Source organism: Mirounga angustirostris, unplaced genomic scaffold, assembly GCF_029215605.1.
Source record: "Mirounga angustirostris isolate CCGP_5_RB_7025 unplaced genomic scaffold, mMirAng1.0.hap1 SCAF_7, whole genome shotgun sequence".
In the NCBI taxonomy this organism is placed as follows: domain Eukaryota; kingdom Metazoa; phylum Chordata; class Mammalia; order Carnivora; family Phocidae; genus Mirounga; species Mirounga angustirostris.
Window position 1 is genome coordinate 61,838,808 of NW_026991715.1, and position 24,862 is coordinate 61,863,669.

The 24,862-nt window shown below is 39.7% G+C and overlaps 1 protein-coding gene across 5 annotated transcripts in view; it reads left to right on the plus strand.

The window, feature by feature from the left end:
• Positions 1-24,862, plus strand: part of MSH3 (mutS homolog 3) — a 187,540-nt gene that overhangs the window by 131,405 nt on the left and 31,273 nt on the right. For all 5 annotated transcript variants that reach the window (XM_045897423.3, XM_064596296.1, XM_045897431.3 and 2 more), the window contains one exon: positions 11,881-12,038. In XM_045897423.3, coding sequence (XP_045753379.1) covers positions 11,881-12,038 — 158 coding nt within the window. The remainder of the gene's footprint in view (positions 1-11,880; positions 12,039-24,862) is intronic.

Consider the following 24,862-nt stretch of genomic DNA (forward strand, 5'->3'; position numbering starts at 1 on the left):
GTAGGTTTAAATGAGAACTTTTTAAGAATCTTTTTTTTTTTTAATTTTAAGGTTACTTATTTACTTATTTGAGAGAGAGATAGTAAGAGAGAGAGAGGACAAGAAGGGGCAGCAGCAGAGGGAGAGGGAAAAGCAGACTCCCTGCTGAGCAGGGAGCCTGACTCGGGGCTCGATCCCAGGACCCTGAGATCATGACCTGAGCCAAAGGCAGATGCTTAACCAACTGAGCCACCCAGGCGCCCCAGACTTTTTAAGAATCTTTTAAGCATATTTACCCTACCTTATTTTCAGAATTTAGAGTTATTGTTTAATCTGAAGATCACACTTGTTACAATGGTAACCAGATGCTACTGTATATTCCTTTCTATCCTGTGGGACCTAGCTCTGTCGCATCTTCTAGGAAACCTCAATTTGACTTCTCCAAGCAGAATTGAAAGGAATACTCTTTTAAATCCTCTTTTTGTTTCCTTCCCTGATTTCACGACATAATATGAATGTTTGTAGACTCAGCAGTGCGGGATCTCCCACCTCCATCTTGCCCCTCTCCAATGTATTTCTACATTCTGCAGCCACAGGGCTTTTCCTAACCTGTCCTAACACTCTCCCATTTAAAATCATGCTTAAAATTCCAGCCATATAGTTCCCAAGTTGCTGTTCTTCTGGGACTTGGCAGATGGTATTCCCTCTGCCTAGAATGTCATCTTTCCCCACACCATCCACTCCTGCCTCACACACACCCACAACCCACCCCACCCCACCCTCCAGCTCCTGCTGTTCTTGAAGTCTTGTCTTGGATGTCAATTTCTGCACTGAGCCTTTCCTAACCAATGCTGGTTTGGGTACCCTATCACTTACCCATAACACTCATATTTCTCCCCATTTTAGTACTTAACCAGTAAATTATAACTACCTTTGTTTGGGGTTCCCAGTGCACTGTGAATTTCACGAGAACAGAATGGACTTCTCTGGTTTAGTTGTAATCCCACTGTCAGTCACAGTTCTCTTGCACTTAGCAGGCACCTGATCATATTTGTTAAATAAACAAGGATTAGCCACAAGCCTTGAAAAGTCTTCAAATTTTAAATTTTTGTCTTTTTTTCCCCCACAGAATGTTATTTTTCAGGATGTTATATGGGAATATCACAATTTACTGAATAATTACACTGTAGAACTAGAAGGGAAATTAGGGGTCATTTAATGTAACCACTTCTTCTTACTTATGAGGAAACAAGGCCCAGAAAAGGGAGAGGTGACATGCCAGAGGTTACCCAAGTTGAGTGGTCTTGAATTGTCTCCCAAAACACAACAGTATTCTGGGGCAAGCCAGTGCTTTTCAGTCTTTTTCACTTTGCAGCACACCTTGAAAGTGAGAAGAGTTTGGGGCGCCTGGGTGGCCCAGTCGGTTAAGCGTCTGCCTTCGGCTCAGGTCATGATCCCAGGATCCTGGGATCGAGCCCCACGTCGGGCTCCCTGATCAGCGGGGAGCCTGCTTCTCCCCCACCTCTGCTGCTCTCCTTGCTTGTGCTCACTTGCTCTCTTTCTGTCAAATAAATAAAATCTTTAAAAAAAGAAAGAAAAGAAAATGATAGGAGTTTGATGGTACGCTGGAATGAAAGGAAAAGGAGAAGGTTGTTCGGAGCCAAAGAGGTTCACCTGGGGCTCTGGCTGCCCCAGCCCCACCTTGAGGATTAGGAGCTCAGCTTCTCAGCATCCCTGTAACCCGTGAGGCAGCCAGAGACGTAGTGTGCCAAGACATCCTGCTTGGGAAACGCCACTGTGATCCACTGCAGTCTCAGGACTGTTTACTTATTAAACCAAATGACTTTCTAACGGATGGATTTTTGATAGCAACTAAAGTTGGAGTTTTAGTTTGTGTTTTTTGTTTTTAAATATTTATTTATAAATAAATGTTATTTATTTATATGGGGCTCAATCCCAGGAGCCTGGGATCATGACTTGAGCTGAAGGCAGACACTTAACTGACTGAGCCACCCAGGCACCCGTTTTTTGTTTTTAATGTAAATAATATAAATTCCCCTTATTGGGAGAGAGAGTGGGAAAATTGTGGTTGACAGCTTCTCGATTTGTGGAAGGGAAGAAAATGAGTTGAATGTGCAAAGCAGGAAGTTTCCCAGGAAGTACTTGAACCCTGTGAATCTCTGTGGCCAAAGGGAAGTCCACAGCCCAGCTCTTGTGGGGTGGGACTGGGTGGACACTGGAATCCTGGTCACAATCCTTTCTCCTGAGATCGAGTCAAGCACTCAGTGCCTGGCACTGTGTGGCACATAGTGAGTGCTCACATATTTGTTACATGAATGATCCTTGAAACTGGTAAAGATGAGGGAGTACTAGATGGGACCAAGGATCACCCACTTCCCATTTCCTCCCTTCTCCCAGACAAATTCTTCTAGCTACCCCAGAAATGCTTGGTTTGGCTATATAAAAGTAAGACTGATTGTACTAATATTCATAAGCTGTTGACTCTTTGTCCCTAATTACCAAGCAGACTAACAATAATGCATACCATAAAAATATGTCTGAGTATTAAGTTTAATTTAATTCTGTGCCTGGATTATTCTCAGAGATTTTGCTATAAATGTATTTTTCGCATAGCATGATCATGGGATCATATTGTTAAAAAATAGAGGAAACAGGTGATGCCTGGGTGGCTCAGTCATTAAGCGTCTGCCTTCGGCCCAGGTCATGATCCCAGGGTCCTGGGGTCGAGCCCTGCATCGGGCTCCCTGCTCAGCAGGAAGCCTGCTTCTCCCTCTCCCACTCCCCCTGCTTGTGTTCACTCTCTCGCTGTGTCTCTCTCTGTCAAATAAATAGATAAAATCTTAAAAATAGAGGAAACATCAATGGCTTTTGAACATTGTTTTCTGTTAATTCTCTTCCCTGGTGCCTGTTTCTTCCTGCTTCTGACACAGTGAGATAAAGAAGGATATTTTGTATGATAACTGCTTACTTTTTAAAGTGTTCTGACCTAGATTGCTGTCTTTGCCCAGAATGTTCCTTCTTCTGTCTTCCTGTCTTGTAACCCATCTGCATTGATGGAGCTCCTACTCATCCCTCACGACCCAAAAGATACTACTGCCTCCTCAGAGCCTTCAGCATTACTCTGGCCAGAAATAGTGTCTTTTATCTTAGCACTTTCTTTGTTCTGTTTTTAAAACTCTTATCACATACCACTTGTTGGTACATAGAGGTAGTGGGAGAGTTGATTGGAGGAGTAAATTCAAATCGTAGTTAGCTATTATTTTATTATCATCTTGGACAGACCACTGTACTCTTCAGTTTCTTCATCCATAAAATGAGGGGATTAGGTTGAGTAACAACTAGCTTTCTGTGGAATGTAAATTGGACAGCATCCAGGCATCAGAAGAATTTGGACCTTTTCCTTAGCATGTCAGCATACAGCCTGTACTCTTCTCCAGCCTCATTATCCCCCTTTCTGTTTGTAGTTCCCTGTGGGTTAAAAGTGCAAGGATTTGGCTAAGGGCTTCTCTGGAGGAGGCTTTCACTAGGGAGTCTCTTACTGTAACCTGTTATTGATTGACGTTTTCAGGGAATAAAACACTTTGAAACTGCCAAACTTTTTCAGCATTCTGCAGCTATTATAAAACTAGCTCTACCATGAGTCTTTTTTGAAGATAGATGTCAATATCTGTACCTGTCAAGGAAGGAAACCTTTTTTGTAGAAAATTAGCTGATGCCCAAGTCTTAGAAATGAACATGTGACAACTTTAGTGTTTCGTTTTATTTCATTTTATTTTATTTTTTTGCTGGGCATCTCCTGACCTCAGGGATATTCTGACTGACCATCACCTGGTGTACCCAACGGCGGACCCACGGAGGCTGGCCCTGCCCTAGAGCAGCTCCTCTCGGATCTAGCAGTGACTGTGACTCCCTGTCATTGAGCAGGGATCCCTGTGAGACATCTGTCAGGGGATGATCTTCACTTATCATCCCCGTTCTGCTACTTAGTAGCTCCATGTTACGGGGCAAGGCCCTTTGATTCCCCAGGCCTGTTCCCTCGCCTGTCACATGGGAAAGCAGTAGTACTTGTATGACCCTGTGAGGCTCTTGTGGGAACGAAATGAGGTGATGCCTGTGGTTAGCACGGTTACCTGTGGCACTTGTTAGCTGTGGTTTTCTGAATGATACCTTAAAATTGGCCTTTTGTGTTTTCATCTCCACTTCTTTTCTCTCCACAGAAGACCGCATTCAATGTGGAAATTGATTAGTTATTTCAAAACTTACTGGCTTAGATTCAGTGTTTGATTCTTGGTACATAATACTAAGATCTTATTGACTGATGCTGTCCACATAGACATCACTAGTACTGAGGTAAAAACTTGGAAGTTTGAACTCTAGCTTCCGCAAAGGTTTATTCAGGCAGTAGGTGCTGTCCAGAAACAGTCCTCTTGGTACAGTACTTCAGTGTTGGTTTATTGGCATGCATCCATCCATCCGTGTTTTGTTTTTTTTTTTAAGATTTTATTTATTTATTTGAGAGAGAGAAAGCACAGCGGGAGAGGGTGAAGCAGCTTCCCGCTGAGCAGGGAGCCTGATGCAGGGCTCCATCCCAGGACCCTGGGATCATGACCTGAGCCGAAGGCCGGCGCTTAATGACTGAGCCACCCAGGCGCCCAATATATGAGATTCTTGATCATTTCCTCACTTACTATGTCATCTTGGGAACTGTAGAAGAAAGGGAGTCACATATTCCTGACTCGTTTCTAGAGAGAATGCAAATGATTTTTTGATCTGTAAGGTGGTGAATATCCCTGTTGTGGTGCCTTTCACCGGTTATTAAGTGCCTTCTTTTTGCCAGACCTTGTTGTAGTCAGTGGGGATGAACAAGATGACATAGTTCCTCTCATGGGAGCTTACTTTCTAGCAATGACATTGGTAATAAGTAAACAATAAAATTAAGGAAATTTCAGAGAGGGATAAAAGGATAAAAGGTATAAAGAAAATAAAATGGGGGCGCCTGGGTGGCTCAGTTGTTGGGCATCTGCCTTCAGCTCAGGTCATGATCCCAGGGTCCTGGGATCGAGCCCCGCATCGGGCTCCCTGCTCCGCGGGAAGCCTGCTTCTCCCTCTCCCACTCCCGCTGCTTGTGTTCCTGCTCTCGCTGTCTCTGTCTCCGTCAAATAAATAAATAAAATCTTAAAAAAAAAAAAAAAGAAAATGGGTTAACATCGTAGAGTAGGACAGGTTAGAGGGGCTTAAGGTAGTTGAGGGTCAGAAAAGGTGTCTCCTGGGAGCTGATGTTTGAGTTTGGACTTGAATGACAAAAAGGATCTGATCTCAGGGAAGAGCACCCCAGATGGAAGGAACAGCTATGGAAAGGCCTGAAGGCAGGAACAGAAGAAGAACATAAATCCAGTCTGGCTAGTGCTGAGTTAACATGTGGAGGGTGAGAGGAGATTAGGCCAGACAGGCCGTCATGGTCTCTAGGCCATGGTGAGGAGTTGAGGCTTTAGTATTAGTACACTGTGGAGCTATTTGAGGGCTTTTAGCAGGAGACAAATTCTGTTTTAATTTTGAAGACAATCTGACTGCAAGGTAGAGAATGATCTGTGGGCAGAGAAGCAGAGAGACTAGTCAGGATCCACTGCAGTGGCCCCCCAGGATGGTGGCAGTTGAGATGGAGACAAGAGGTATTAATGCATCTCAGAATACCTCCTGATTCTTCAGTCTCTTTTTCCCCATCAGTATTTACTAGAGTGTGCCCAGTATATAATCTATATCTCATTGCAGGTATAAATATTAGTGCTTACTAGCAAAGCAACCACTTTATTACCTACAAATAGTTGAGTTGAAAGCATTTCACTCCTTAAATCTTCCGAGTTAGATCATGTCTGAAATCTTCAGATCCTGGATAGGCCTGGAAAGACCACTTCCACAGAAGGGACCGCACGTCTGACTGGGGTCACTGTGTACCCATTTTTCCCAAGTACTTCGTGTAAGTGAATTCCACAGCTTCCCCTCTTGATTCAACCCAGAGCCACCTACTCTGTGTCATATGCCTGAATTTGGACATATTATTTTTCAGAGGGTCATAGAATGTGAGGGTGAGAAATCATTTAATTCAACTCTCTCATTTTAGAATTGAGGAAACTGAGATCTCAAGAGCTATCTTGACCTGTCAGGACCCTGTCAAATTTTTGATTCCCATTGGATGAAGACACTGAATCGAGCAATAAGCATAAATACTCTTATCTTTCAAGGCATTGGAAGAAAGAAGCTGTCTACGAGATAAAGGGTGTATATTTTTATATTTTTTCCTCATAGGTTTCCTAAATTACTTATTTAGTAAATTATTTTTTTTGTTTCTGCACTTCCATCACCCACCCCTATTGCTCATTGGGTTTGGTAATTCTACTTCAGGCGGTTCCACCAACAACACCTTCATGGTTCAGGGCCTCCTCGTGGCACATGTAACCCTTGTGTGGGTTATTCCGCCTTATGTTACACTCTTTTACTTTCTAGTATGTGGGGCTTTTTATCTAGTATTCTATTTTTATGTAAATATGCTGGAAATCCAAATAACAAGATGTCATTAGGAAATTGTGTAAATTTTTCCTAAATATATTAATGGATTTATAAAGAGTTGTTTGATGGCTCGTGATGGTTATTTGTGAAATAAATAATTAAATCTTAAGATAATGCATTTAAGTAATTTTTAACTACCTAATGTTTCAAATGAAAAAGTATAGAAAACAGTAGAACAGACACCCATTTACCCTTCCCTCAAATATCATAAAGAATGACCCTTTGTGATATGAACTTTAGATTTATTTAAAATAAGTAAAGTGTTGGGGCGCCTGGGTGGCTCAGTTGGTTAAACGACTGCCTTCGGCTCAGGTCATGATCCTGGAGTCCCTGGATCGAGTCCCACATCCGGCTCCCTGCTCAGCAGGGAGCCTGCTTCTGCCTCTGACCCTCCCCCCTCTCATGTGCTCTCTCTCTCATTCTCTCTGTCTCAAATAAATAAATAAAAAAAATCTTTAAAAAAAATAAAATAAAATAAAATAAGTAAAGTGTTAAGATCTAGCTAAGGTTATATATAATTGATTGCTCTCCCTTTTCCTCCCCCTTCACTTCCTTATCTGATTGATAACCATTATGCTGATGTTACTTGTTATCCTTACGCATATTTTTATTCTTTTATATAATATTTATATTTTAACACTATATAATTTTGTGTATTTTAAAAATGTACATAAATATGGCACGTTGAACCTGTCATATGCTATTTTGTAAATGATTGTTTTCATAATTGTACAAAGTAGATCTCATTTTCCTAATGATAGACAATTAGATTGCTTTTTTTGTCTATTATGAATACAAACAGTACTAGAGTGAGCAGTCTTATAAATATCTTTCTGAGTACTTGTGTATTTTTCTAGGGTAGACTCCTGGAAGAGGAATTGCTGGGTCATGTAGACTGGTATACAGAATCTTTAACTTTACTAGGCATTTCCAAATTGCTGTCATATACTTCCAACATGCTGCAAAAGTAGACTTTTAAGTCTTTTGATGATATGATGAATGTGAAAGTGTCTTTTAAAAATTATTCCTTCAAAAATTTTCACTGTTTCCTTCATTTGAATGTTAGGGATAGCTTATAGGTCCCTTGAAAAATCCTGTGATTACATTTTCCTTTTCCTGATTAAGAATATGTTTTTGGCCTTGTGTATTTCTTTTTCTATAAATATCCTATTCATGTCCTTTGCCCATTTTCCCATTGTTTTGGTGTTTTTACTATGTAGGAGTACTACTTCTTTATTTTAGATCTTTTCATTTTGTGTTTGGTGACTTAATAGAATATTTTTAAAAAATTAATAGATTTACAGATTTATATTTTTTGTGTTGCTTTTCCTGTCTTGTTCAATGCATCATTCTCTGCCTTGATGTCATTAAGCTGTACTTCCATGTTTCCTTCTAAAAGTTTAAAGTTTGCTTTTCACACTTAATTCCCTTATCTAGATTCAATTTGGGGCCTCTGTGTGAGAGTCAGGCCTAACTCTATTTTTTTTTACATAGGTACCTGATTGTCTCACCATGGTTTATTGAATATGACAATTATTTATTATTATTATTTTTTGCTTATTTATAATCCTATCTCTGACCTATACCAAGCCCTTTATGTATTTTCTTTTTTGTCATGTTCTTTTAAAGTTTTCTTGACCATTTTTGGGGGGGTTATCTTTCTTTTGATTTGTAGAAGTTTTTTATGTATTCTGGATTTGAGTCTTTGAGAAATATATAATACATATAATCTTCTATTCTGTAGCTTTTCATTTCCTTAAGGGCATCTTTTGGTGAATAGCATTTGATTTTAATGTACTTCAATTTTTTTCTTAAGATTTTATTTATTTATTTGACAGAGAGCACAAGCAGGGGGAGTGACAGGCAGAGAGAGAGGGAGAAGCAGGCTCCCCACTGAGCAGGGAGCCTGATGTGGGGCTCCATCCCAGGACCCTGGGATCATGACCTAAGCCGAAGACAGACACTTAACTGACTGAGCCACCTAGGCGCCCAGTGTACTTCCATTTTTAAATCTTCTTTTATAGTTAATTATGATTGGTGATCTGTTCAAGAAATCTTTCTCTACCCCAAGATCATATATTATTGTCCAGTAATCTTTTTTTTTTTTTTTTGTCTGTCAAAGCTATAATCTACCTGGAATTGATTTTTGTTTATGATGTAAGTTAGGGGTCAGGATTTCTTATTTTTCTATATGGACATCCTTTTGACCAAACACCATTATTCAAAAGACCAACCTTTGTCTACTGTGCTACAGTGTCAGCTTTGTCATAAGTCAAGTAACTGTATACACATCAATCTGTTTCTGTGCTTTTTTTTCTTAAAGATTTTTTTTATTTGCGAGAGAGAGAGAGTGTGAGCAGAGGGAGGAGCAGAAGGGGAGGGACAAGCAGACATGGTGCTGAGCGCGGAGCCCTACGCACAGGGCTCGATCTCACGACCCGAGATCATGACCTGAGCTGAAACCAAGAGTCAGATGCTCAATGGACTGAGCCACCCAGGTGCCCCAGTCTGTTTCTGTTTTATTCCACTGTGGGTCTTTGTGCCAGAACCATAGTAGTTTATTTATTATAGTATTATAATATTGAGCCTTTCAGTCCATGAACATCGTATATTCTTTCACTTAATTAGGTGTTCTTTAATTTCTTTCAAAAATATTTTGTAGTTTGCTGTGTAGAGGTCTTGCTCATTTAGTTAGATTTATTCCTAGGTATTTGATTTCTTTTGATACTGTGGTAAATTGTACCATTAAATTTTCTATTTTCAGTTACTAATTGCTAAAATCTAGGAATAAAGTTGACTTTTGAATACTGACCTTCTATCCAAAGATCTTGCTTAATTCATTTATTGTTTATAATAATTTTTATAGACTTCTTTAAATTTTCTGGGAACATAATCATGACATGTAGGAATAATGACAGTTGTATTATTTTCTTTCCAATGGTTGTACCTTTTATTTCCTTTTCATGCCTTTTTTTTTTTTTAATGAGTAGATACTGAATTTTATCAGATGTTTTCTCTGTGCCTTTGGAGATCATCTGATTTGTCTTCTTTATTCTCTTAATGTGGTGAATTACATTGATTGGCCTTTGACTATTAAGCCCACCTTATACTCAAAAATTCCACATGTTTATGTAGCTTTGGATTGGTTTATTAATATTCTAAGGAGTTTTACATATATATTTATGGATGAAATTGGCCTGTAATTTTTCTTTCTTGTAATGTTCTTGTCGGGTTTTTGCTATCAGGATTCGGTTGGATTTTTGAAATGTTTTGGTAAAGAGTTGCCCTTGATCTGTTCTGTAGAAGAGTTTTTGTAAGATAAGTGCTATTTCTTATATATTTGCAAGAATCAGTGGGGAAATTATCTGGGTTTGGAGTTTTTCTTACAGAAGGGCTTTTAATTACAATGTAGTTTCTTTAATAGATACAGGATTATTCAGATTATCTATTTCTTGTATCATTTTTGCCAATTTTAAAAAAGCTGTTCATTTTATTTAAATTTTTGAAATACTTGGTTAGGTCACATATTTGGTTGTTTACAATAGGTTTATTATTTTTAAATCTCTGTAGGAGAATTAATTTTATTTTATCATTTTTATCATTCTATTCATGCGAAGTTTCTTTCTTTGCTTTCACTGTGCTAAGCTCTTTCTGTTCCAAGAAACGTAGATTTCACTCAAGTTCCTTCATTTTCTTTTTTTTTTTTTTTTTAAGATTTTATTTATTTATTTGACAGAGAGAGAGAGAGCGAGAGCAGGAACACAAGCAGGGGGAGTGGGAGAGGGAGAAGCAGGCTTCCCGACCCTGGGATCATGACCTGAGCTGAAGGCAGTCGCTTAACGACTGAGCCACCCAGGCGCCCTCAAGTTCCTTCAAATAATGGAGACATATGATGCTCATTTTACAGCTACCTGCCATAAGAGAAAGGAATCACAGGGAGAACAAATCTCTAGTACAGCTTGGCTTTAGTGAAACTGGAAATATCTAGTTAATTTAGGGTATAAGACAACTTTAGAGATGGAAACGGTTTTCTTTTTATCCCCTCAATAGTAAGACTTTACAATATTTTAACTGAGACCCTCATTATTAGCATGAAGTTTCTCACCCCTCTGGACTCTCCTCTGCTTTTCCTTCCTTTTCATTGCTAACTCCCCCTTTTACTCCCTGTTCTTTTTTTTTTTTTAAAGATTTTATTTATTTATTTGACAGAGAGAGACATAGCGAGAGGAGGGAACACAAGCAGGGGGAGTGGGAGAGGGAGAAGCAGGCTTCCCACTGAGCAGGGAGCCCGATGCGGGGCTCGATCCCAGAACCCTGGGATCATGACCTGAGCCGAAGGTAGCCGCTTAACGACTGAGCCACCCAGGTGCCCCTTACTCCCTGTTCTATGTAATTTTTCTTCATACCTTTTGTTTCCTCATAACTTTTTATTCATGGTCCCCAGTGCTTTGTGGCCTTGTTCTGTGTTCCGCCAAATTGAATCAGTGCATGGTACTCAGTTTAAACCCCCAAGAGATTATTTGATTAGTTTCAGAAGCCCTTTTATGTGAGGCCACCTCTAGGGCTGTTGGTAAGTTACACAGTGGCCACTCTTGACCAGGCAGGTATTGCCCAATGTGGTGGATTCACAGAGCACATGGATGCCTCGGGCTCACTCCTCTGCAGAGGGCTACAGCTGGACAATTTCCCTTAGGATGAGTCTGTATGTGGCAAGTACTATAATTGGTTAATAGAGGCAAGTTCTAGAAATTAAATTAGTACAGGTGTTTGAGCTTTTCTGCCTCCTTTCTATGCTCTGGTGAAATGCCAGTGAAAAATGCTGATAAAGCTGATATCTAGAATTTGTTACTATAAACCTCTTTAGTAGTCATCCATCTGTCACTGAGACAGTTCTTGTGCTACCAACCCACATTAGGGCCTTGAGCAATTAGCTATATAATGTGTGTAGTTTTAGGATGGATAAATGAAAATTGATAGATTTTAAATGTAAGCAATATAAAAAACACACACAGAAGCAGATTAATGAATATTTAATGAGAAAGCCATAGTAGTTATCTCATTTGCTTGCTCCTGTTGTTTCCTTTTTCATATGCAGAAACAATCCTGTGCGTTGCTCAGAATTCAATGTTCTGCAGTTACACAGTTCAGGTTGAAGACAAGGAGGTCCTCCTTCCCTTTGTGATACTTAATTGGTAACATATTTAAATACCAGAAAGCCATCTTTTGCCTAATGCATTCCCATTTATGGGCTAAATTATAGGCAGGGCATAAAAGCCCTTTGGGTACAATAAGTGAAATTGCTTTTTGATTTTCTAGGGGGATTCAGAGAGAGTAATGATAATCACTGGACCAAACATGGGTGGAAAGAGCTCCTACATAAAACAAGTTGCATTGATTACTATCATGGCTCAGATGGGCTCCTACATTCCTGCGGAGGAAGCAACAATTGGAATCGTGGATGGCATTTTCACAAGGTAAAAACATTAGTTCTATTTGAATATATTTCTGAAAATAAAGCAAGCCCACATTGTCACATGAACTTTCTGTGTACATATTTAGATGAATAGATTTGCTCTTAAAATATTTAAAGCTTAGGAGCGTAAAGAAATCATTTCATCATGAATATTAATATCAGAAGAGACCAAGGAGAGCATTTTGTCCAGTTATTTTTAAGTTATTTTTAGTTACTGAGTTCTTTAACAAAAATCTTACATAAAAGATGAATATTTAAACATAAAAGCAGATCTCCTCTGCCTGAGTCAGAGTGGAAGGCTTGCAGACTTGCCTGGATAGGCTCTGCGGAGAACAGTCTGGAAACCAGTCCACTCTCCTTGTTTTATAGGTGGGGGACTGAGAACAGACTGAAAAGGACACTGGCCCAAGATAATTTAATTCATATTCTTTTCTTTTTTACTCTAAGAACATTACCTACAACCAACTAGGTCTTACCCTTAATTTATAATCCCAAATTGCATGTCATATTAGGAATACGGGTGAAGTACCTGGTCTCACTAATAGGAAAATCATAGTTTAATCTCTTTATTCAGATTTATCAGTTCTTAAAGTATTATATTTCTTGCATGTACATTTTTGGAAAAATCAAATATAGTCTATACGTGTGTAGTCAAGCTTTGTGTATAAGTGTTTGATTTATTGTCTAGCTGCATATTTATATGATACTTGACTTTGGAATTACATCAGAATATATCACATGCTGATACTGATGCACTTGAGTAGACATTAAAATACTTTACCTGAAGAGCTTGGTTTTTAGTCTGAGAGTAAGCAAAGCAAAGAGACCTAAATTCTTTTTGATGCCATATCACAAACAGATGTTATTTTGATCTCCGTATATTTGTAGATCAACTCAGTATAAGAAATTTAAGGAATCTGTCTTTACTTTTTAAATTGTCATTAATTTTCTATTTTGTAAAAAAAAAAAATGTGTGTGTATGTATATGTGTGTGTGTATATATATTTTTTATTTTGGTTACATTATTAGGGAGAGTGACAGAGAAATTTAACAAAGAGAAAAAAGATTAAAAGGGGAAGAGAAAAATAAAAAGAAAGGAAAGGACTTCTTGGGCAAAGTAAGGTGATTTGTCTGAAAGAGAATCTTGTTAGTGAGCAGAATGTCAATTACAGATGTCTTTAGATACAAGTAATGGAAAAGAAAATAAGAGTTTACTTTTCTCATACAGTGAGAAGGCTTGGGGTGGGCTGCTGCTTCAGTGGTTCTGCAGTTTTGCTGGCCTTTCCCTCATAGTTGCAGGATAGTTGCTGTGACTCCAAACATCACATCACATGAGGAAAAAGGAAGACAGAATGCCACAGTCCCCCCCACGCACCTTCTCCCCCCCCCCCCCCAGGAAATCAGTACCTTTTCAGAAGCCTCCCAGAAAACTTCCACTTATATTTCATTAACCAGACCTATTTCTCATGGCTATAATTGCAAGGGAAACAGAAAGTAAGAATTTGCTTTTGTCCAGCTTTCCTCATGGAGTTAGGCAAGTGTTTGGGAATGGATCCAAAGGTAATCAGAAAATAGTGTTTGCCTAGAAAAAATGAATTCAGTGATAATAATAAAAACAGCTAAACTTTATTATAATAATAACATATTTAAAATAGTAGTGTAACAAACATTTTTATCTATGTATAGGGACTGCCCTATGCCCTCTATATTAAATACTTTATATAAGGTACATTCCGTGATAGCAAGTATAAGCCTTCTGAAAAAGGACAAACCACACTAATTTCAAGAAATTTGGGTATTTATTCATTTTCATATATTCATTAATCCAACATATACTAACTTAGCATCTAACATATGACAGGCACTGGGACTACAATGCAACGATAGTTTCTGTTCCGGTAAAACTTACCTGGTGGAGAAGATCAGCATTAACCAAAAAAATTGTAAAAAAAAAAAAAAAAAGTGAAATTGCAGCTGTGACAAGTCTACAAAGGCTATGTACAAGATGCCGTGACAGCCTGTGAGACTGGGGTATGATCTGGACAGGGGAAGGCTTCCCTTAGCAAGTGATTCTTGAGGCCTGTCTGAAGGGTGAGCTAACCAATCAAAGGAAGAAAGAGCATTTCAGACAGAGGAAGCATGTGTGCAGAGGCCCTTAGCATTTTTTTAAAAAATCGTAGTTAAGGGACTGAAGAGTGATTCTGTATGGGAGCATTATTCTATATGAAGCTGAAGAATAGGTAAGGGCAAGTTACACAGAGTGTAGAGTGTTAGGAGTTTATCCTAAGCCATGGGAAACCATTAAAGGGTTTAGGCAAAGCTTGGCATGATCACATCTACATTGACTACAATGCAGGGAATGTTTGGAGGAAGGACACAGTAGTAACCTTATCAGTAGTGGTCTTAGGGAGAGGTATCAGTAGTTTGGATGAGGTTTGTAGTGTTAGAGTGGAAAGGAATCGCATTTGAAAGGTGTTCAGGAAGTAAATCAACAGGACTTGGTGATAGAAGGGAGATGCAACTGAGATAAATGGAGTTGTCAGAGATGACAGTGGTTTGTGCATCTGGTTGGACAATGCTGGCATTTACTGGAAGAGGGTGGTTTTCTTTTTTCCGTAGATCCTGACTTTATTTTTATATGTAGTAAGTAGAAATACTCTGAAACATTTGAGGGGAGCTGTCATATAGACAGTTGTGTATAGAGTCCAGAGGGAGAGATGAAAGGTAATGATACAAATTTGCTGTGAGACATTTTTGTATAAGTGGTAAGTTAAGTCTTGGGTGTGGGTGAGATCATCTCAGCAGAGAGTATAATAGAGAAAATAGTGTTCTAAGAATGCCAACATGTCATCGATGAGTAAGATGATAAGCTTACTTTTGTCCCCCCCCCGACAGGGGGACAAAAACCAGGATGTGACATGGTCAGGGGAAGACTCCTCCAAGGAGAAAGGAAGTGGCCAGCAGCCCAGAGCGGTCAGGTGAAATGAAGCCTGAAAAGTCAACTTTGATCTTGATAAAGTGGTGGTCATTAGTGACCTTAGCAAGAGCTATTTTGTTTGTTTTTTTTTAAAAGATTGATTTATTTGTTTTAGAGAGGGAGCATGAGTGGCAGGGACGGAGGGAGAGGGAGAGAGAATCTCAAGCAGGCTCTGCACTGAGCGCAGAGCCCAACGCAGGGCTCAGTCTCATGACCCTGAGATCACGACATGAGCCAAAACCAATTGTACGATGCCCAACCAACTGTGCCACCCAGGCGCCCCAGCAAGAGCAGTTTTCGTGGAGTGGTGGGACCATACTCCAGTTAAAGATGGTAAAGGAGTGAGTGAGAGCTCAAGAAATAGACTGTCTAGGTGTCACCAGGCAGCTTGGCTGGGAGGAGGAGGTGAGAGATCCAGTGAGGGACTTGTTTTGTTTGTTTTTGAATGGTAGACTTGAACATGTTTCAGTGGGATATCCAGGGGGATGTATTAGACCCATAAATTTATGATTTAAAAAATGCATTGATTACCTTGGAGGATATTAGAGTAAGTTAATAATGATATTTACAACAAAAAAATCATTAATCACGTTGGAGAATGAAAATTGAAAAATAAAGAGAATATCAAGCAGCTATTCTCTTTCCACACAGGTGATGAGAGGAAGTTTCTCATTATAGAAGTACCCGAGCTAATAAGCAAAGAAGGAATGGTAGAATTAGAGCATCACCCTTTTTTGCAACCCCTCCAAGGGTGGAGTTTTTCCAGAGAAGTGAATGAAAAAGCAGAGGGAGTTTAAGAGTTAGCAAGTGGGGGCACCTGGGTGGCTCAAGCTGGTTAAGCGTCTGCCTTCGGCTCAGGTCATGATCTCAGGATCCTGGGATCAAGTCCCGCATGAGGCTGCTTCTCCCTCTCCCTCTCCCTCTGCCACTCCCCCTGTCAAATAAATAAATAAAATCTTTAAATCTAAAAAAAACAACAACAAACCAGTTGGCAAGGGTATGTTGGGAATAATAGACCATGGAACATCAACAAAGAAGAGGACCCAGGGGAAAGCACAGTGGTAGGTGGGCTAGAGTCCTGAGAGCTTTGAACAGCCATTGTAGAGGTGCTGCGTGAGCCAGAGTGGGCAGCTTTTGAGGTGAAATAGTTCATGTCTCTGATGAAGTCCAAGATGTGCTCCTGGTGCTGGACGGCTGAGGTAGAAGAGAGGAGGAGAGGTGGCTAAGAGGAGATCTAGGATTATGTAGATGGTGTTGGCTGGTTTAGCTACATGGACCCTCAGTGCTACCAGAAGAGTTGGCAGAGCTCTTGAGGCAGAGAAGAAAATATACACCAAATGTTAACAACTTTGATGAATGAGGGGTTGTGATTTGAAGTTGAATAGCTGACAACATGGACAAAGGGAAGATGTTATGGTCAAATGGTATAACCTCAAAGGAGCTATTTTTATTACCAGAAGGTAGAGCCTAGAAATAAGAGTGGTGAGCAGGAGAATCCTTGCGGTATTGCAGGAGGTGAGGAAATGAATAGCTGATTTTGAAGAGGGTTGCAGGGGAGGGACTGGAGAGGAATGGGAGGGAATACCCATGTGGAGAAGAGAGCAAGGACACAGGAGAGTTGGCTGGCCATTTGGCAGTATTCCAGGGTGCCCAGTGTCTGGCTTTGGGAGGTGAGTGAGGTGGAGAGTTGGATAAAACCTGGCAAGTGTAGAGCAATTTGGACTTGATGTTGGCTCCAAGAACCACAGAGGAGGACACACAGTGTTCTGACTGATAAAAACATGGGAAGGACAAGGGTGGGGCCTGGGACGAGTCTCCCCAAGCTTGGACAGTGGTGGGTCTACAGCTCTAGGTGCCACACACCACAGCCTAACTGGGCTGGCTGGTTGTGGTCCGAAACTTGAGACACATACCGTGTCACCTGGACTCCGACGCTCCTCAGTCAGGCAGGAAAGAAGCAGGTAAAATATGCTTGTGTGATTGCATTGTCCCCAGTGGATATTGCTGAACGCACTCTTTGACCATTGATGTATTTTTTTCCTGCTTCAGGTCTAATCCTGGCACCCATTACTTACTACATATTTTTGCAGAAACTGGTTCCCTGCTCTCTCAGTCTTCCTTTTTTCCTCTCTCCAGTCAGTTTTCAGGCCTCTGTGAGGTGCTATCAGAGCAGAGCTATGATCAGGTCATTCTGCTGCTAAACCTCTAATGGTGAATAAAGGTCTCCAAGCATGTCAGTCAGGAACCACCAGATGACCCCCAGCCTTTTCAGTCTTGTTTTCTGTTTCTTTCCCTCACCTTACCTATGTGTGAACCCAGCACTTCCTTCTGAATTGCAGGAAGCTATTATGTGCTTTCCCATTTTTTTTTTTCAGTTTGTATTATTTCCCGTGCCAGAAATACTTCTACTAATTTTTTTTTGTTAAAAATCCACCTCCTTCATGAAGTCTTCCTTGATTCCCATAGCCAGAATTAATCTTTCTCATCTCTGTGCTTCCATCATCCATGTATTTTGCCTTGTTTTAAAGCTCTTACCACTTTTAGTTTTATAGTTCTTCATGTACAGGTCTACCTCTACTGTTGTATGGTCCATTCCCAGAAGTTGAGTTTCATGTTTTGTACATTTCCCTTCTCCCTCCCCAAACCTGGAGAGAGGTCCAAACATACATACATAACACTCAAGAACAGGGCTATTGAATGAATGGACCTTTAAGTCAAGATCAGGCAAATGGAAGCTAATCCCATGGGCAGTGGGGAGTCCTTGAAGACGTAGGAGTAGGGAAGTGATGTGATCAGAGTTATAGTTGAGGTTCCAGGAAGATTAATCTGGCCACACTGTGAAAGACAGACTTTACAAAGGCATGATGTCATGCAGTAATTCTTGGGGAGATCCCAAGCATCTTAATTAGACTGATAGAAATGGAAGTGGACAGGGACAGAGGAGAGATGTTGCAGGGTTGGAACACACAGGCCCTGGTAACTACAGTAGTGGATGAAGAGAGATAGATAAAGAACTGAGACAAGGAGGCATCAAGCCTAGGTGACCAAGAGGAGTGAATGGTGGTACTTGTCAGTAACACTGGGAAATTCAGGAGGAGGATCTGATTTTGGAAGTGATCTTTTTTTTTTTTTTTTTATCCCCATACATTACATCATTAGTTCTAGATGAAGTGTTCCATGATTCATTGTTTGTGCATACACCCAGTGCTCCATGCAGAATGTGCCCTCCTCAATACCCACCACCAGGCTAACCCATCCTCCCACCCCCCTCCCCTCTAGAACCCTCAGTTTGTTTTTCAGAGTCCATCGTCTCTCATGGTTCGTCCACCCCTCTGATTTCCCCCGCTTCATTCTTCCCCTCCCGCTACCTTCTTCTTCTTCTTTTTTTTTTTCTTAACATATATTGCATTATTTGTTTCAGAGGTACAGATCTGAGATTCAACAGTCTTGCACAATTCACAGCGCTTACCAGAGCACATACCCTCCCCAGTATCTATCACCCAGTCACCCCATCCCTCCCACCCCACCCCCCACTCCAACAACACTCAGTTTGTTTCCTGTGATTAAGTATTCCTCATATCAGTGAGATCATATGATACATGTCTTTCTCTGTTTGACTTATTTCACTCAACATAATCCCCTCCAGTTCCATCCACGTCATTGCAAATGGCAAGATCTCATTCCTTTTGATGGCTGCATAATATTCCATTGTATATATATACCACATCTTCTTTATCCGTTCTTCTGTCGATGGACATCTTGGCTCTTTCCACAGTTTGGCTATTGTGGACATTGCTGCTATAAACATCGGGGTGCACGTACCCCTTCGGATCCCTACTTTTGTATCTTTGGGGTAAATACCCAGTAGTGCAATTGCTGGATCATATGGTAGCTCTATTTTCAACTTTTTGAGGAACCTCCGTACTGTTTTCCAGAGTGGTTGCACCAGCTTGCATTCCCACCAACAGGGTAGGAGGGTTCCCCTTTCTCCGCATCCCCGCCAACATCTGTCGTTTCCTGACTTGTTAATTTTAGCCATTCTGACTGGTGTGAGGTGGTATCTCATTGAGGTTTTGATTTGGATTTCCCTGATGCTGAGCGATATTGAGCACGTTTTCATGTGTCTGTTGGCCATTTGGATGTCTTCTTTGGAAAAATGTCTGTTCATGTCTTCTGCCCATTTCTTGATTGGATTCTTTGTTCTTTGGGTGTTGAGTTTGATGAGTTCTTTATAGATTTTGGATACTAGCCCTTTATCTGATATGTCATTTGCAAATATCTTCTCCCATTCTGTAGGTTGTCTTTTGGTTTTGTTGACTGTTTCCTTTGCTTTGCAAAAGCTTTTTATCTTGATGAAGTCCCAGTAGTTCATTTTTGCCCTTGCTTCCCTTGCCTTTGGCGATGTTTCTAGGAAGAAGTTGCTTCGGCTGAGGTCAAAGAGGTTGCTGCCTGTGTTCTCCTTTCGGATTTTGATGGACTCCTGTCTCACATTGAGGTCTTTCAACCACTTGGAGTCTATTTTTGTGTGTGGTGTAAGGAAATGGTCCAGTTTCATTCTTCTGCATGTGGCTATTTTGGAAGTGATCTTAACTGCTAACATGCAGCACAGCAAGGAGGCTGTACCATAAGATGGCCATTACATTTCTGGGTCGGAAGCACAAACTGTAGGCTGTTAGAACACTTGAGCACTCGCTCAATAACAAGGCCAAGACACTAGTGTACTGAACACGTATTTTTCTTAAACCCTTACCATGTACCAGAGTTTGATGCTAGGCGTTAGGGATATAAAGCCGAATGAGACCACTTGACCCGCCCTTCGGAAACTCAGGTGTGGGACATGGAGGCACAAGGCATTACAATGCAGTAAGATTATGCAGTGCTGGAGGAGTGATGGTATATCTGTCTTTATTTGCTTGCTCATTCATTCATATTTATCCTGCCATCTTCCAGAAAGGAATTAAGTGTTGGTTTACAGAAGATTTCAAATAGCATAAGTAAAAATGAGGGTGACGGATTAAAATGGAGCCAGCAATGAAGCTTAAAATATTTATCACATGATGACCAACACTGGTGGGGAAGTCACAGATTTGTCTCAGAGGTTTCCACAAAGGAAAACTTGTTCATTTAAAATAGTTCGCAGTACCTAGAAAAACAAATTGCTTAAGAAAACAGCTTAAAAAAACCTTTTTATTGCGTTAGACGATTTGTAATGATAAGACTAACTAGTGGCAGGCTTGAACCATGAGCTTCTTGTTCCTCCATGCTGATGGCATGATAACATGCATTTAATCTCATAAACCAGGCAGCGTTGAGGAGCTGGACTGATTACCGGTCACTGAGTAATGCAACAACTAAGCTTTAAACCTTGCAAACACCAAATTCATTGTTTTAGTATAGTAGTTTTCATTCTGAATTAGCTCCTTCACACGTGTCAGTTTTTTCAGCTACTTGGGGGTACATTTTACAGTTACCTGGTCCTGGTGGGCCCATCCAGAGGCAGTATTACGTGAAAGAATATTCTTGTTATTATACACAGAAAAAGGGGGTGCCTGGGTGGCTCAGTCAGTTAAGTGTCTGCCTTCGGCTCAGGTTGTGATCCCGGGGTCCTGGGATCAAGCCCCGCATCGGTCTCCCTGTTCAGTGGGAAGCCTGCTTCTCCCTCTCCCACTCCCCCTGCTTGTGTTCCCTCTCTCGCTGTCTCTCTCTCTCTGTCAAATAAATAAAGTCTTTAAAAATTAAAAAAAAAATAATACGCAAAAAAAGCAGGTTACAGAGCCTGGCATTCAGTATGATTCCACTTTTGTATGAGAAATTATATATGTAAATATATGCAGAGAAAATCATCTAAATAGAAGGCTTATATTCCAAAATATCATGAGGGATATGGGATTATGGTGAGTGTTCTTTTCTTCTGCTTATTAATATTTTTTAAAAATCTGAAATAAATACGTAACAAAGATACAACCTCAAATTAAGGGCAGTATCAGTCAAAATGAGAGGTTTTATAGGAGTCCAGTGAAATGCTTATATGGTCATTGTCTGGGAACATTTTTTTCCAGGGCAAATTTCTCTTCCCTACTCAGTAGAATGGAATTTGCAGTTCTGAGTATAAACCATCCCAGGTGCTTCAGTGTATCAGAGCTTACTTTTCCAAAAAGTCTTTAACCCAGCCTATATATAACCTTCTTTCTTCCTCCTTTAGGCATTGATGGTTTTCTTGTCTGGATCAGTATACAAGATTAGTGTCTTTAATTTTCATAACTCACATTGTCATTTGCACATGTAACATCTAAAACAATGAGTTTTAACCCTTAATGTACACTAGACTTTTTTTTTTGAGAGAAAGAGTGCACATGTGCACATGAGGAGGGGAGGGGCAGAGAAAGAGGGGGATAGAGAATCTTAAAGCAGGCTCTGCGCCCAGCACAGAGCCCAAGACAGATGGGGCTTAATCTCACAACCCTGAGATCATGACCTGAGCTGAAATCAAGAGTCTGACATGTAACCCACTGAGCCACCCAGGCACCCCCATTGGATTTTTTTTTTTTTTGTAATGGAGCTTTTAAAAAATAGTGATACTTGGACAATACCCTCAGAGCTTCTAAGTTGGACTGGGGTCTGGAAGTTGAGTTATGTAAGGGTCCAGATGGTTTTGAAGTGCAGCTGAGGTTGAGAAGCATTTCCCCAAGCCCTTGCTGGAGAGCTCAGTTGTTTAATTATAAAAGTTAATTTAAAAATTATAGATACTTATTATGAAAACAGCTTGACAGTATAAAGGGCATAAAGTGGAACTTTTGCCTTCTGCCCAGGTCAACAACTATTAATGGTTCTTTGTATAACTTTCCACAGATGTACAAGTATATGTAAACCTTCTCTTATATAAACGATATTATACTAAGCATTACTGCTATGCAGCTTGCTTTTATTTCCTAATATGTGGGGGACATATTTCTCTATCAGTTCATGCTGATTAATCTCACATGTTTTAATGGCTGCAAGGTATCTGCTGTGCAGAGATTCCTTGGTCTCTAACCTTAGAGGGCTGTATCTGGAATGCACTGCTTTAGTATAAGGACCCTGTTCCCTGTCTTTTCTTCTGTCCTCACCCTCTCTTCCTGTTACAATTGGAAAGGAGTCTGCATGGACCACATTCATTTATATCCTAGATCCTTACTAGAATATGGTTTGATATTATGCCTTCATATTATTCATTTATTTATTGTGAAATAACTCAGACCTATAACAATCCCCCAGGTAACTGCCACCCTACTAAAGAAATAAAACATTGCCAATACCACTGAACCCATAATTCTCCCTAATTCATTTACCTTCCACACCATCTAGAGGAGCTGCCCTTCTTGACTATAGTTTTCATCCTATGTATTTCTCTGTATTTTTATCTCATAGGTATATTTTTGAGACAACGTAGAGTTATTGGGTATGCTTTTACACTTTATATGTATCACATCACACTATGTATTCTTCTGCAAGTGGCTTTTTGCCCCCTCAATATTGTATTTATGAAATTCATCCATATGGATACATATAATTCTAGTTTACTCATTTTGCTATAATTGTGGATATTCCATTGTGTATGCACCTACCACAGTTTATTCATTTTCCATGATTCAGATTTGTGGCAAATGCAAACAGTACTGGTACTTGTCTTACACACATCTTCCGGTGCACATGAATGAATTTTCTGAATCCAGGCTGTTATCTAGGAGTGGGACTGTGGAGTGTAAGGAGTGTGCATCTTTCTTGTTCTTCAGAGAGGCTGCCAGCAGTATGTAAAAGTTTGTACTTGTGCTTTAAAATTAAATTAGGGGTGTCCGGGTGGCTCAGTCAGCTAAGCGTCTGACTCTTGATTTTGGCTCAGGTCATGATCTCACGGTCGTGAGATTGAGCCCTGCATCCTGCTCTGCGCTGGGTATGGAGCCTGCTTAGGATCTTCTCTCTCTCTGTCTCCCTCTGCCCCCCTCCCTGACTAGCGCAGGCGTGCAGACAGGCATTCACCTGTGCGCACATGCTCGCTCTCTGTCTCAAAAATAAATACATAAAATAAAATAAAGAAAATTAGACATACCCATTTGATGATGTTTTATATGGTCTTCAAAATTGCTCATAAGTTAATTTTCATTTTTATTATTTACTGTCTTTTACATGAAGTGCCACCTGATAAGTCATTTTTTGTTAATGCTAGGGAATTGTTTTCCCTCCGAGTGCATGCTGTGCCTGTTTACACAAACATTTGAAGCAATTTATTGGCCTTCTCTGACAAACTGCCAGGCCTCCTCTCATCAGCCAATGGTTATTTCTTCTTTAATTCCTTTTTGTCTTGGCTGCCAGGAAAGCAAGAGCTAAATTCAAGGCTCAGGTGCAGAAACAAATTTGGTGTAGTTTTCCCCTTCTCATGCATGGGAGTATTTCTCTTATATGGTTCTTATAATAGCTGCATCAGAATCATTGAGATGCTTGTTTCAAATGTTTAAAACTTTCTAAGCCATGTATCAGAGACCTATTAAATTGGAATCTCTAAGATGAGATCCAAAATTAGCATTTTCAAAGCTCATGTAAAATGTGCTGTCTTAAATATGAAGATCTACTGTATGGCTTATGATCTTAGTTTCATATTCATGAAATTATAGATATGTTGTTATTCTAAATCATTGCAAATCCTTTTTGTACTCAATGGAAGAAATACTGAAAATCTAGCAGAGTGAGATATATGCATAAAATTTGGCTCCAAACTTTTATCTTTAAATTGGTTATTTTTGTATTATTGACTGGACATTTATGACACTGGGTTTTAAATTCATGCATTCCGTAAATACTCATTGAGTGCCTATGTGTGCTGTGTGCTATTCTGTAAGAGGACAAATAAATGTGTGAAAAGCTGTGAATAGCAGGCTTTAGGAATATTTTTTACTGAATATTGTAACCTTGTATAAGCCTTTTCCTGAATAAGAACATTATTTTTAAAAGTAGAATTTTGGCAAACATTTACATGTGGCTCTAATTAGTATATTTATATCAGTATATTGTGATATACGTATTTATCAGTGAAATATTTCTAGACACATATTTCCAAGGATCATTAACATGTTTGAATGCATCACTGGAATATAAGATCTGTTGTTTATTATCCTGATAAATGCAAACTTAAACCTCATTGAGCTTTTTAGACTCACTAATTAAGTTTTAGAAAAGCAATGAATTAAGTCTGGTTTGAAAAAAGCAAAACAATTGGCTTCTCTCAGCATAATTTACTTCTACTTATGTGAATTAAATGTTGGTAGAAAGGGGTATTTACATTAAGTGGCCCTTGGTTAATAATTTTCTTGCCATGTTACCCAAGTAAACTCTGTTATGGCCCCTCACTTCAGGAATGCGGTGTACTCAAAATGATAATAGTGTGTTTATTTTGAGAGAGAATTGGAGAGTAATAGGCATTCAAATACTTAACTTATTTTAAATATTTGCTTTTGATTGTGCGAATGATTATGATTTGTTTGCCTTGTCTAGTTTAATTCAGCAAATATTGATTGAGCACCTACTGTGGAGTATTTGTACTCTATTAAATATATGTTTACATATACTTATATGTGTATGTATATATCCTAATATATATTTATATAATTAATATATATATATTTATATATGTATGTAAATATCCTTCTTGGACAGAAAGAGAACATCTTGAATCAGTGCATGTTTTCTAGTTGGTAGTAAATACCAGCACTAAAAACCACATGATAAGTGATATTTTACTAAATGAGTAGGCTGTTATGAATTCTATTGGCATCAGAAATGTTGCCTATGAATATCTCTGTTGTTTATTTAGTTCC